The 14,432-nt window shown below is 40.5% G+C and overlaps 1 protein-coding gene across 1 annotated transcript in view; it reads right to left on the reverse strand.

The window, feature by feature from the left end:
• LOC149309225 (uncharacterized) overlaps nucleotides 1-14,432 on the reverse strand; it is a 98,655-nt gene that overhangs the window by 15,407 nt on the left and 68,816 nt on the right. The window contains exons 48-56 of the mRNA XM_089532153.1: nucleotides 13,429-13,497; nucleotides 11,971-12,057; nucleotides 9,793-9,897; nucleotides 8,866-8,934; nucleotides 7,144-7,248; nucleotides 5,542-5,604; nucleotides 4,041-4,145; nucleotides 3,263-3,334; nucleotides 222-309 (exon numbers count right to left, since the gene is read on the reverse strand). Of these exons, the coding sequence (XP_089388279.1) occupies nucleotides 222-309; nucleotides 3,263-3,334; nucleotides 4,041-4,145; nucleotides 5,542-5,604; nucleotides 7,144-7,248; nucleotides 8,866-8,934; nucleotides 9,793-9,897; nucleotides 11,971-12,057; nucleotides 13,429-13,497 (763 nt within the window). The remainder of the gene's footprint in view (nucleotides 1-221; nucleotides 310-3,262; nucleotides 3,335-4,040; nucleotides 4,146-5,541; nucleotides 5,605-7,143; nucleotides 7,249-8,865; nucleotides 8,935-9,792; nucleotides 9,898-11,970; nucleotides 12,058-13,428; nucleotides 13,498-14,432) is intronic.

Here is a 14,432-nt window from a genome sequence, read left to right on the forward strand (position 1 = left end):
TCCCTTAGCATACTGTCCTGTACAGTGTATGTAAGGTATACAATGTACAGTGAGCACAAAGCCAACCTTTTTTGCACTGCTGCAGCACCAAAAAACCCTTCCCAGAAGTCTATTCTGAAGGATGGTGATTTTCAAAGCCCTGGAATATTGGGTATGGGAAGCAACATTGCAAAGGGAAATTCAGGCTGAAGATTACATGTCCACAAGTGGGCCCTACTGACCTGCCAGAATTTGGAGGGCAGCGGTACTTTTCCAGCACCTTCGGCAACTTCAATGGCTTTGCATTCGACATTTTACCTGGATATCTCCCTGTGGGGAAGAAGAAAATATGTGAAAAGCTAATGGTAGATGACAACACCTTCAGGACTAGCAGACCTCCTGCTTTGTCTAATTAAACTCTAGCATTACTTTTTTTGGGTAACTCCATCACAAGGGCCTGTGGCATGCTACTATCCATCTTAACTGGTCTATCCAGAGCTTGGAAAAATTACTTTTAGGACTAGAGCTCCTAGAACTCTCTAGCCAACATGGTCAGTGAACATGCTGCCTATGGGATTCTCTGAGGTGTAGTTTGGAAAGAGAAATGGTAATTGTTCCATGCTCTGGCTAGGACTGCAGTGGTATAATGAAGACAAAGCAGCTGCATGAATGAAGTGAAAATGATACCTGTACATACGTATGTATATGCAAAGAAACACTGGTGAGGAGACAAAAAAGAGTTTGTAATGGAACTATGAATGAAGGGCAAATGAGAAGCAGTGGGGCAGCCATGTTTGCTGTACTTGTGTCTCTGCCTTTCCATCTGTAGTTCATTTTGGATTAAAAAGCTGAACCCTCCCCGCAACACACACAAACAGAACATAGGCCATCCAGAGAGCGGTTCTCATTAATCTGGGACTATAGCAGGTGGCACAATCTGCTCGGTGGATTGAATGTTCCTTAGAAGCCTGCACATTGTGATGCTTGCTTTCTATGCACACGCACACTAAAATTTGTCATAGTTCCACCAACTGTCTAAAATGCAGGACCAGCCACAACTGTAAGTTTGCCAAGGTGGCTGGTGTCTCCTACGTCACTGTGATTGTGAATCCAGCCACAGAGTTAGTCCAGATTCATCCATGGGGGTGAACCTTATCTGCCGAATGGGTTCAGCCCCTTGGAGAGGAACTTTAAGGTTCAGAATAAAATATGGAGCAGATTCACCATCATACACAAAGAGTCTTGTATCTGCATTGCACAGCTGTAGCAGTGTGATACCACTTTAACAGCTGTGGTCCACTCAATGGCCTCATGAGATTTATAGGTTAGATTTTTCTGCTAGAGAATTCTTTCCTACTGTGCCTGAATCTCAGTACCAGAACACAAGCAGATAATTCTATGTACTTCATCAAATCCCAAGATTCTGTGGAATGGAGCCATGACAGTTCAAATGAAATCAAAGCGCTATGATTTTGTAGTGCAGTTACACTTGTAGGAAGAAGATAGAATTCCAAATATAATAGCACTGAAACTCAGGGGTCAGCTCAGGACTTTTTGTGTTCTCTAACATCTTCAATCATGAATCCAGAAGATAGTAGAGTGGGAGAGAAAAAAGAGGACAAAGTACATTGCTGGGAGGGAAAACTTTTCTCCCACAAATGGTGGTATTTTGGGCAGAAATAAATCAATTTCACACTGATAATCCCATCCTAAACATATTTTGTCTGAAGTATGTCTAAAATGTTTTGATGGAGTCACCTTTCATCCTTAGTTTAATTTCCAGATTATGTTTAGGCTTTTAGAAATGGACTGAGATGGGCTTTTAATGATCCTCTGTGCTTTTAAAATTGATTTTAATATAGTTTTAAAATCAATTTCAATAGTTTCAAATTTACAGATTGTTAAATTGTTTTAAAAATAACTTTTATATTTATACTTTTTGGCATTTTTTTCCGTGTGGTTTTTAATCTGTTATGTTTTTAATAAATTGTAAATTGCCTTTTATTGGGAAAAAGCCAAGATATAAATTACATTATTATTATTATTATTATTATTATTATTATTATTATTATTAGATATAATTTGCATGTAAATACTACAAGTATCTACAGGTATCCAGCAATGTCAGGAAGATGCTATTTGCCTAGGAGGGAGTTTGCCTCACCATGAAACCACCATCTCTTGCATTTTCCCTACCCTTCCTGTTTTTTCAGTTCCTTCTCCTTTTGAGAACTGCTACAGGAGGCACACTAAGGAACCCTTGAAAGCTTTGTCTCACATACCAACTTCTTACTACCGATTTCTTCAGCCCAGCTGTTTTTAGTCTACAGGGCTTAAAGCTTTTAAACACTTTGTAAGGTCAGGACATTGTGACCTAAACCAGTCTCTTATGTATCCTGGACAACCAGTAACCAGTGGTAATAGTCAGGGCTTCAAAAGAAACAAGCTGTCTTGCTTAGTCCTGTCCATCCAACGTTTGTATGTTAAGGTTTGTATGTCATTCGTTTAGGGGCCTTTTTGCAAAAAAATTCAAAATGCTTTTTTTTTTTGCACCAAAGACAGTGCAATTTGCGCAAAGTACAACAAAAACTATTTTTGCTGCTACTGATGATGGTGGTGGTGCTGTGGCTGAAAAGTTTACTGAGCATTTTGTTCTCATGGAGGGGCAAAAATCTAATAGCTCATTACTATTTTTTTGTGGGGTTGTAGTACTCTTTGTCAGTAAGGGTGAGAAAATTTGCAAATACTCTTTACCCTCCCCAACAGTGCAGGCTACATAGCACTGGTATGGCACCAGAGCTGGGAGGAGATCCAGTGTTTCCTTAGGATACAAAACAGCATAAGTGCTAATGATGGGCTCCATGTCAGTTTTAGGATCAGCATGGTGGATCATCTGCTGAGGAGCCACACTCCAACAAGTGCAGCAAAAGCCCACTGGAACTGCTCCCCTTCTTTGCCATGAAAGCCTGCTTGTTCACCTGCTTCTCATTCTCACCCAGAAAACAGCAATGGTTTGAATAAGGAGCAGCCGATGGAGCTGCCAGCTTGCCCTTTGACTCTATGCCTGGCATAATAGCACAAGTGATATAATGACCAAGAGGAGCGCCAGAAGCACCTGGTGATAATGGCAGTAAGGTCAAGGAGGAAGTATCCCACTGAATCACGAGGGCCCAAAAAAGTGTCTCTTGCTCAGGGACCTTCTAAAACCTGATGTCAGTACCAGGTGGCCCTTTTCCATTTTGCTGCTTTCTCATTTCTTCCTTGAAAAGTTAAAAACACTCACCCTCCATGCTGGAGAGGGTTAGAGTGGCATTGCAGGCCCTGATGAAGTCTTTCAAATTCACCATCCCATTCTCTGCAAGGCAACAACAACAACAGCTGAGTGAGAAAGAGGAAGATGCATGAAACTCTAAGGTAGAAAAGGAAGCTATAGTGCAACATGACATCCAGATAAAGAGCTAAGGTAGTTTGTGGCTCTGCAGTGTTAACCATGAATGCACTGCTCAACTGCATTTTATTCCACTAACAGGAGAGCCAGTGTGGTGTATTGATTTGACTAATTCTGGGAGATCAGGGTTTGGATCCCTGCTCAGCCATAGGAATCTACTGATGACTTTGAGAAAGTCCAACTGTCTTAGCCTCCCAGAAAGCAATAGCAAACCTTCTCTGAAGAAATCTTGGCAAGAAACCCCTAAGATATGTAAGAACAAACAACATGGACTCCCAATTCAGATTTCAGTAAAAACAAAGAGCAATACAAAATTTCTAAAGAAGTTTTAAAAAGTACAGTTAAAACTATAACTATGACATTTATATAAATTTTAAATGAAATATATATCATTTTAAATCAGGAGGCATTTCAGAACAACAGTAGATCAAACACTTTGCTCTCAGCTAAATAATGACAATTCTTAATGCTTGTTGATAGCTAAATATTTTTACTATTTTACAGAAATATGGAAGTTGCAGAAGAAGACTTAACATTCAGCAAGTAATTCAGCTGATTGACTGTATCTGAGACTAGCATGTGCCAGATTTGTCAGACCATGGACCACACTCACCATTATTCTTTGTCAGCTTCAGTGCATCCTGCAATTCTTCCTGGCTTAAGTAGATCCCCATACCACTCAGAAGAGAATCCAAGTTATTAATATGCACTTGTTTGTCTTTAACAGAAGAAAGCAAATTTGAGTAAGCGTAGGTTGAACATCAATTTATATTCACCCTATTAAATGTACAACCCTATCAGCTAGTACCATTCAGCCCCCAAATAGTAATGATTATTTCCCATTTTGTAGTTGAATAACTCAGGAGATTTGACTCCAGCTCTCATCTGACTGAGACTTGCCAGTGGCTAGGGAATATGGGAGTTCCCCTTCTGGAAGGGTATGGGTTTTCTTCCTGCTGGAAAGTATCCTCAGATCTAAGGCACATTTTCTTCCAAAGGCATAACAACTTGATTTTTAAAATTTTAATCATGTATTTTAAAGCCATGATTAAATTTTAGATATCCATTTAAAATAGTACTCAAGGCACCAAACGAGATCATCAATAACCATTTTAAACCGTTGACTGTTAAAATCATTTAAACTGTTTAAAAAGACAAACTGACAAGATGCATCTTTATGTCCATCCTAAAAGGCGTAAGAGCAGGGATTGATCCCAGTGCTATTAATTAATATCCTCACTTTCTCCTAGCTTAGGGGCAAAGTTGGCTTACAACACAGATTAAAACAAGGTACGTATAGCTAAAAAATTAATAACGCTCTTTGCTTGCTATTGGAAAGAAAGCAGAGAGGGGGCCAACCAAATCTTCTGTGAGAGGGAATTCCACAGCTTGTCAGCAGCACTAAAAGGTACTCTCACCAGAAGGCTGTCTTGGTGGGGTTCTCAACAAATGTGTCTGTGATGGGAGTAGAATCTAGGAAACATCCTCCTCAAAAGATCTTAAAAGACCACACAGACTTGTTTAGGAATATACAGTCTGTACCCAAGTCATATAGAGCTTAGTGGTTTATATCCAGCTAGTACACAATTCAAAGTGTAGTGCATCCTAGAAACAGCACAATAGACAAGTGTCTTTCACATGACTATCCTGTGCACCTCTGAAGGTAAATGAATCCTCAACAGGGCTTCTCTTGAAGACCCTCCAAATCAGATTTCCCCTCCAAATTGGAGGGTGGGGGGATTTTTCTTTCCTATTTTATTAATTTCTTTTTATTTTTTGAAGTGACCTCTTCTTCCTCTTTTCTCCTTTTTGACTGGCTCTCACAAACACATAACTAGAAGAAGAGAGGGCAAGCAAAAAACAAAACAAAACATAGGGGCTGGATTTAATTGTTTGCACCACTCTCCAACCCACATAGCAAATGGTAGCAAAGGCAGTTAAACTAAAGAAAAATACTCTTGTCAGGACCAAAAGAGAGGTGAGACAGCATAATGTGGAGAACAATTCAACATCAGTTTGGGCCTTAAGTGCTGAATTGGATTAGAAGTCCACCACCTGTCTATCCAGAAATTATCTTTTGCTTCCCAGCTTCTTCCTTAAATGTTAAAACTCACTCTGGATACTGGGGAGGGTCTGGATGGCCCACATGAAGTCTTTCAAATTCACACTCCCATCCTCTGTAAGGCAAAAAGGATGGATGAGAGAGACAGTCCAGTGAGGATGCTTATATACCAATTAAAATGGTTCTTCCCAGCACAGCTTTTGCTACCCCCATCAAAGAACCTTTGCCCAGTGCTGATTCCCCATTTCTAGACGTCTCCACTATCTCATTCCGAGGAATCTGTTCCTCTCTTCAAATAGTTCAGCAGCTCAAGAAACATTTGGGTCATTCACTACCTTTCTGCCTAGCAAATTACAGATAGTTCAAACTAACTGGCAGATGGAGCTTCTGACTCTCACCATACCAACTGAAAGACATGACAGAGAATGTTATTTTATGTTAAACTATTGGGAGGGGGCACAATCTATGTAAAAGACTTGCTGCTCCTGGAAGATTTCAGGAGGGGCAATTCAACCCCTAACCCCACTTTTCTGGACAGAAAAAGTACAGTCATGGGAGTGGAATGGTTAAGAGCTGCAAAAACAGTTTGGAGGTTCACATGTGGCCCAAGGAATGCACTTTGCCTATTCCTGATCAAGAGAGAAAGATATGATGCAGATATGCACAGCTCTTATTTTTCCTGTTCTGAGTAAAATAACAGCCTTGTGGAGGTAAAATTGAATTGAAAGATGACTTGAGGAAAAGCACCTTCTCCCCTTAAAGTACTTACTCAACTAACATATGTGGCTGTGGGGGCAACAGGCAGATTAGAACCTTGGCACTAGCCAATGGAAGCAAAGCCAGGAAAGGTGGGGACTACTCCCAGGACTGAGTATATAAAAGGAGGAGCAGATTTAAAGGTTGTTGTTAATGTTTACTGTGCCTTGAGAGGTGAAGAGGCACTGAGGCTAGGTTAGGCTGCTGTGAGGGGCAGTTAGAAAGGGTTTTAGGTACCCAAGAAAAGGACAAAAAAATGCCCTTAGTTATACCGTTGTAGTGTCCATAGTGTTTGGTGACTAGTGGACACCATCCACTAAAAGAGATACTGTATTCAGCCTGACTTGTAAATAAATTTGTTAATAAATTTATTGCTTTGTTTCAACAAGCAGCTGTCTGAACTGATTTCAGAAACACATTAAAACATTACTAACATTGAGAAAAGTCTTTTAGGTTTGGGAAACATTAGATAGTGGGTGTGTGGCTGTCAAATAATAGTTGGTGCCATGCTGGGGGAGAATTTGAAACTCAGAAGGCTGGCATCTAAAGAGAGTTATAGTGCAGGAGACATTTAAGAGTGTCCCGAGTTCAGGCCTCACAGTGAATAATTGGTGGGATAGTGGCTATCACCTTCACATCATTGATGGCAGCGGTGGGATCAAAAAGATGCATTGGGTTGCCAATCAAGTAAGGGAGTTGGGTGGGTGAGTCTCGCCATGACAGCAGCCTACTCATGTTGTTTTGCATTTAAAACACACAGAAACAGAGAAAGGAAAAGAGAGAAAGAGCCTGTTCCTTCATGTCCATCGAGCCACAGTCATGCAGAATTAGTGTTGTTGGTGGAAGCCTTCTCTTGGAACATGATTCAGTGAAGAAGATACCACTCTCACACACTCACTGTTCAGTGTTGTCTGCCTGAGAGCCTGCTGCAACTCATCCTGAGTTAAGTGAAGCCCCATGTCAGCCAAGATGGACTCCAAGTTGCTGACATCCACACTTTTACCTTGAACAGAAGAGGAGTAGGGTCAATGAGTATAGGTGGACTGAGTAGCAGATAATATTCACTGGTTTCATAATAAACGCCAGAGTGTCTTCCATTTTTATTCCCCCCAACAATAATTCTACTAACATTTGAATACATTTTCCACACATTTCCTCAAACTGCTATTCCCACTCCACCCTAGTTTATTTGTATCTTTCTAATGATCTTTTTTCAAATCAAGACAAAGAACGAAATCATCACGACACATTTAGCATGCTAAACAAAATGGGAGTACGCATGGTAAAATATTTAAAGTTATCTTTTATGTACAGTTGGCCCTTCTTATACACTGATTTTTTATACATAGATTCAAGCATACACGGTTTGAAAATGTTAAAAAAAAGGTATAAATTTCAAATATCAAACCTTGATTTTCCATTTTTTATAAGGGGCACCATTTTGTATGTCATTATATTTATTAGGACTTCAGCATACACGGATTTTGTTATACACAGGGGATCTTGGAACCAAACCCCAGCATATAACAAGGGTCCACTGTATATGTTTACTCATTAAATTTCCCCCACTGGTGTGACTAGGTCAGTGCAGACAAAGAATGGGAGAGGCTACAGGTAATGTGCCCACATGCAAAAGATGAAGAAGGTGGTGGCGGCAGCCATGAGAGGAGAAGGCTGCCAGCTCTAAGTAGCCTCTTCCCAAATGATCTGGCTTTGTGGAAGGGATATCCTTGAAGTTAAAGGGACTTTGGGAAGAGAGATTTAAGAAAATCACCTGTGCCATGTAACAAGTGATTTTATAAGCTACTCCTGCTAGAACTCCTTTACTTCGAATGCATTTCCAGATATTTGGAAACATGTCACTCCAAGCTGGCAGCTATCTCCCCACCAAAACCTCTTTCTTCTCCCTGTGTAATTGGGGAGAATGTGCACTGTGCTGGCATAAAGGCCCATTAGCCTAGTCTAGAACACTAGCCAGATTCTGGCAATTAGCTTGTAAATGTCTAGCTTAAAAGTAGAAGGATCTCAAACTTTAAAGACTGTAATCCAAGGTCTAATGTGCTGGAGGTGTTTTAATAAACAGTAATGATTAGTACTTATATGGGAGACCACCGATGAATACCAGGTGCTGTGGGCTATACAGTGGGACCTTTCCTTACGTGAGGGATTGTTCTGGATCCCCCACATAAGGGGAATTTCGCGTATGCTTGCGCCCCATTACAAACAATGGAGTGCGTGCATGCGGTGCAACGCAGCATGCGCCTCATTGCAAACAATGTTGTGCCATTCCTTTTCCAGATGTGCAGATTGATTGCACAAGGGCACATTAGCACAATACCATCAATGCAGAACACTGACAATAGATGGTCATTGCCCCCACGAGCTGTGGGAAGAGAGAAAGAGGGGTCTCCTGGGGATTGTGTGGACAGATGCTGCCAGTATTGGCATCCATGGATTTTGGTATCTTCAGGAGGGCCTGTCACCAAACCCCAGCAGACACAAAGGGCCCACTGTATTAACTGAGGGGGCCATATGCCCGGAAAAATTAGGTATTTTAATAGCAATTTTTAATACGGCTGTATTGATATATTTTATCTTTCAATATTATAATTTTGCTCACCACTTTTTTGAGTTGCTAAGATCGCATTGACACCTCTCATAAATGGTTCCAATTCCACCTTCCCATCAGCTGCACAGAACAAACAGAGATCATGAACAAGGCACAAAGAGGTTCTGAACTGGATGCTGGCCTAGCTGAATTTCAGCAGCTTAGAGTGGGGTGCAGAGTAAAGACTGGGCCAGGGGATGGCAATCATGATGAGTGGTAGGGGGAAGTTAAACCTAGAAGTCAAAGCAAAGTGATTCCACAGTGTTTACCATGTCGGTAAACTAGAGGCAAAAATAAGGTCTGCAATGGGAGTTGCAAAAGGCCACTGGGAAGTGAAGGGGGTGGTGAATTTACCCTTCCACTTATTATTCCATCTTCAGAGTCACTCTTCAAGGAAGCTAGTTACCAACAAGAGAACTCTCACCTTAACATTTTTTAAAAATAATGTTATAAATCAAAATCAACTACTCTGGTAATCTGAGACAGACTTAGATCCTTTAAATATCTTCATAGTTATCCAGAATATGAAAATGTGCCATGTTGCCATGTGAATGCTGCTTATAGAAAAGGAAAGGCCTCTTTCACATGGTGAATCATCCTGAGCCATAATGCATTAGAGTAATACTTAGTAGGCGGACTGGGAATCTCAGAGGCTATCACCATCATTTTGTACATGGGGATATAATAATATACAGTGCAGATTTTGAGGCATGTATATATGGCTACTAGTCCCCCTTGTCAGTGTCCTCAGGTTCCTTGCTGGCTAATGTTCTTGTATGGCTGAATTACACATTGCTTGTCTATTTCTTCCCAAGCATTTTCTTAAATTCATAAGAATTCTCTTGCTGAATCAGACCAAGAGTTCTATGCTGTTTAGAATTACACTCTTATACCCAATGGACAACTTTTGACCAGAAATAAGTGAACAAAGAAACCAACCATCCATTGGAGCATATTTCAGTGCTTCATACAGTTGCTTGTTGGTTAAATGGATCCCTATTTCATCCAGGACTGCATCTAAGCTGTCGATATCAACCATTTTTTCTGTTAAAAAAAAAAAGAAGAGAAGTGTTGGCAGAAATTGTTTACTGAAGATGCAAAGAAATTCTCCATAAGACTATGACCCCCTCCAGTAGGGCTTTATTACACCGGCCTGTTGTCTCCCAGCAGTTATGAAATCAAGGATGGTGAGAAAGAAGTGGAACAGCTTGCCACAAGAGTTGAAACAAAGGCAAGGTCTGGCAGGAGAATATGGAAAAATTTCCACAGTTATAACTTCCTGGCTGGAGGATTCTGGAAGCTGCAACCCCAAAATTTTTTTTCCAAGCTCTGGTGAGAAGTAGGAACACATATGTCCCTTGCTAAAAGGGACCAGACACTTTCTCAGCTCAAGGATTACCTTGAGGTACTCCTGGACAAGGCAGTGGAGAGTCATTGCAGTTCCCATCTAGCACAGTGAAGGGCCAGGGCTAGCAAGTCCAGAATTATAAGGGTACAGGAAATTATAAATTCTCTAGTTCATGACATGATAAATTCTCTTTTGTTTTCAACTGGGAAGCCCCCCCCCCCCCCCCCGAATATTTGGTATGTAGAAGAATTTATGTTCAAAATGACCATGACCACTAAAGATACTGGAATTGATTCCCAGTCCCTGGTACTAGGAAATGCTCTGCTCTCTTCCTCTGCATTGCTATAGTCCTAGGAAAAGGGAAGGAGTCAGGTCACAATATCAAAGAAAGCAGAGCATTAGAAAGCTGATTTCACAGCAATCCTCTTTTTAAGCAGTGAAGCAAGAGTGGTTTTTGTATCTGTGAGTAGCCATTCGAATGCTCACAACTGGAAAAATCAGGCACAGAATCCACTGGTACTGGAGGTTTAGAATCCCCAGGATGCCAGACTGCCTTGTCCCAGGGACCTGTGGCTGGGTGGGAATGATCCATTAACTTCAAATGTCATGGAGTTATTTTTATATGCCTATGTAAAATATTTTGTTACATTTGACAGTGGAGTTTATCAGACAAGGGAAATTGGAAGTATAATCCAATGGCAATCTGGATGCAATCATGGGATTTAACGTTATTGCGTGATAACCCACTACACACATATTTGGGCAATGGGAACTCAGTCCGAGCGCAATATGTGGTTTCACGTTATTGCGTGATAGATTGCCACATGCAAATTCGGGCAATGGCATGATATTTTCGGGCAATGGGGAGCCAGTTCGAATGCAATGAGCATTCACGTAATTTCGCTAAACTAGCAACTTTATGTGAATGCATTCTGGCTCCACTTTCTTTTCATTCGAAATTAAGAGAAATTCCTCCTGTGTGATAAACTCCAGTGATAGTTGAGGATGACAGAGATAGAAACAAAAGACAAGAGGTATACAAATTAGTATAAGTACCTTTATTTGTATAAGTGTGTATTGTAAAAAATGTATTATTTTGTATATTATTTTCCACCCTAAATCTACTAGCATGGAAATAAAATCTGGAAAGAATGCCCCACCTGCTGGCAGATGATGTTTACTCTATACATCATTATTCACAATTCCTCTGCTGGGAATGAGGCAAACAAGATCACCTTGGCTGAACTGCTGTTCAAACTAAAAATCTTAACAGGCTTATCAGGTCACAGAAAACCAATGGGCTGCCTGGGTGAATGGAGTCAATCTGTGGCCGCAGAAGAAAATATGGAACTCTTTGAATACCTTTTTTAGCAACCCTGAATTGCAGAGAGAACATTACCAGCCTCCACAAGATTTTTCATTCTTGTGTGAGAGCGAAAAGATGGGTGCTTTGTATACGGTCAGCAGCAGAAACAACTCCATATATATATATAATTTTGCACAAAACAATGGTTTTGCACACAAAAAAATTCACTACATTTTTGTAAAGAAGTCCTGAAATGCAAACAAATAATAAAATAAAAGAAAAACAAAAACACCCCCTACCAATAACCTGCCCACCAAATGTGCATAAACCATTTGTAGTATTGCTCAATGGGGAAAAAACTTTTGAAAATGTATAATCTCACATGTGTGAACAAAATAACCTAATATTTACATCCCTACTTCCCACTCTCCTCTCTTTTCCCACCAGCTTTGTTCAATGCTACCTTTTGTCCATCCATCTGTCAATACATCAGGGATCTTCTCATCTGTTATCTCTTCTTTTGGGCCATCTAAGTCCACCTTCCCATTAACTGCAAGAAAAAATTCAAAGGAAATCAATAAGGGAAGAAGAAACTAATTAAAGAGAGATAGCTGGGATGGTAGAGGGAGATGAGGTCCTGAACAAATAATTAAGAGATCATTTAGAATACTATGAAGGTCAAAGAAGACAATATATTAAATGTGCTGTCTAGACAGTTTATTTCTCCCTCCATCTCCACCCCATTTTACTTATAAGCAAACATGCAAATCCTGAACTGGATTTTGTCCAGCGGAGACAGGTAAGGGATTATTAAACCTCCCCCTACCAGCTATTTTTAAGAATAAAATTTGGCTCTGCTGAGGAGTCAAACTGTCCCACAAAACCCAAAGGGAGTCTGGGTTTAATTTATAACCTAGCTGAGGAGGGGAAGGGAAGATTTAACCTTCTTCTACCCTACCCACATATGGGAGCTTATTGCATTAACAAATAAGACAGCTTACCTCTTCCGGCTTGAATTCAGGATTCGGGATGCCCCCGGATGTTATCATACTTAAATCACCACCTATCTAGCTGGGATGCTGTTGGCTGGATGCATTGTGGGTTGAAGTCTCCCCCAGCCAGCACTTTTTCGAAGTCAGGGAGCTTCCGACTTCAAAAATTGGCTGGTTGAGTATTTTACTTCTTTTCACATTAACCGTATATAAGAAGTAGAACCCCTCCTCCCATACCTACACACATCTTATGTATCTGAACCTTTTTTTTATATCAGAGGTGAGCTTGGCTGGGGGGAAAGGAGATGGAAAACAGAAGTATGGAAAGGGTGGGATGAGTTTTCCTCATTCACATGATGATTATTACTGCTTGCTTATACAGTTAGTCACCCATCTTCCATTAAAGAGCAGGGCAAATAAGTTAGTGGAGATTTACTGTTCCATCTATTTTGCCTTATATCTCCTTTTTTCAGCTATGTAAATCTGTTCACTTTCCAGTTAGCTAGAAGTATTTTAGCTCCATCACCCCACATGTTGTGACACATTTAGAATCATAGAATCAGCCCAGTTCACATCGGCATGTGCATTGCTTCATTATTTAGCATCCTCTGGCTCAGAGGAGAATGTGTAAACTGAGTCCACTTAAAAGTGTTGTAACTGGGGTGGCATGGAAGTTCAGACTGCAACGGTTCCTCTATCCAGGCTAGGACATCACCTGGCATTGCAGTAATCAATAAAAGATCCAGTGCACACTAGTCTTTGTACCATTTACCCAAAAGAGAGACAGCAGAGCTGGTCTATTTCCTCTGTCCTTCAAGTAAGAGGAAGCGACAGATGGAAGAGTGATTTACTGGCCTTTTTTTGGGGGGAGGGGGGAATGGACGGACCATGCAATCTATATGCTTATGTATGTGGTACTTAAGACTCACCAGCTGGGGTTGACCCTTGGCTTCCTTGAACTGTCTCAGAAAATTCACTGAAGTTCACTGACCCATCAGCTGTTTAAGGCAAAAGAGAAATATGCAATGATCCACTGGTCTCATAACCACTGTACTGATTTATAGAGGCTTCCCTTGAAAACAGCTTGGAAATCATGGCCAGTCCAGAACACAGCAGTATGGCTTTTGCCCAAAGCTATCTACATGGAGCATATTACACTGGTTGTGAAAGTGCTCCACAGTGTAAAGATATTTGTCTTCAGTGTCAATATTTATTTCCAGAATTTCCATATTACAGTAAAGAAACTTGCCAAGAAAAACTCATGATAGGTTTGCCTTAGGGCTACCGTAAGTTGGAAATGAAAGCACACAGCAACAGTACCAATACCTCTGAAACCTCTTGTAGTTTAGAGCCACAATCTGAAATCCTCTTTTGAATGTCACCACTTTTGATGTGACAATAAGAAACCCAGTATTGATCCTCACTAAAATCTATGTAAGGAGGTGAGCAGGTAATTAGAAGTGAGAATGAGGAAATTTTTCATATTATAACCATCACATACCAGCTTCTTTTTTCTCCTAGAAATGGTTACTTCCAATTTCAAAGAGTTACTGGAGAAAAACACCCAGTGCACAGCAGTTATAGAGAGGAAAAGTGACTTTCAGATTACTAGGACTACTGGTGGTAGTGGTACACATTAAGAGACACTGCATTGCTATTCTGTCCTATTTTTTGTGTCTGTGTATGGTTTAAAAAAAGGTGGGGAAAATGGTGAGGAAACCTTAAAGACAAGACAATAGTCAAATTGAAAATAAAGATTGCCTAGAGACCCACTGTAAAGTTCTGTGAATTTTGGCAAGACAATTGTAAGACAAAATGTTTATATGGAAGCACCCAAAGTAGGCCTTAGATCTTGAGTGAGAGAGTGAGTGTGTGCATGTGTGTATAAGTGTTTCCAAAGAGTTTTGTTTGGTATTAGAAAACATGAAAATGA

Source organism: Sceloporus occidentalis, unplaced genomic scaffold (assembly GCF_023333645.1).
Source record: "Sceloporus occidentalis isolate IW3139 unplaced genomic scaffold, rSceOcc1.0.p SCAF_7, whole genome shotgun sequence".
In the NCBI taxonomy this organism is placed as follows: Eukaryota; Metazoa; Chordata; class Lepidosauria; order Squamata; family Phrynosomatidae; genus Sceloporus; species Sceloporus occidentalis.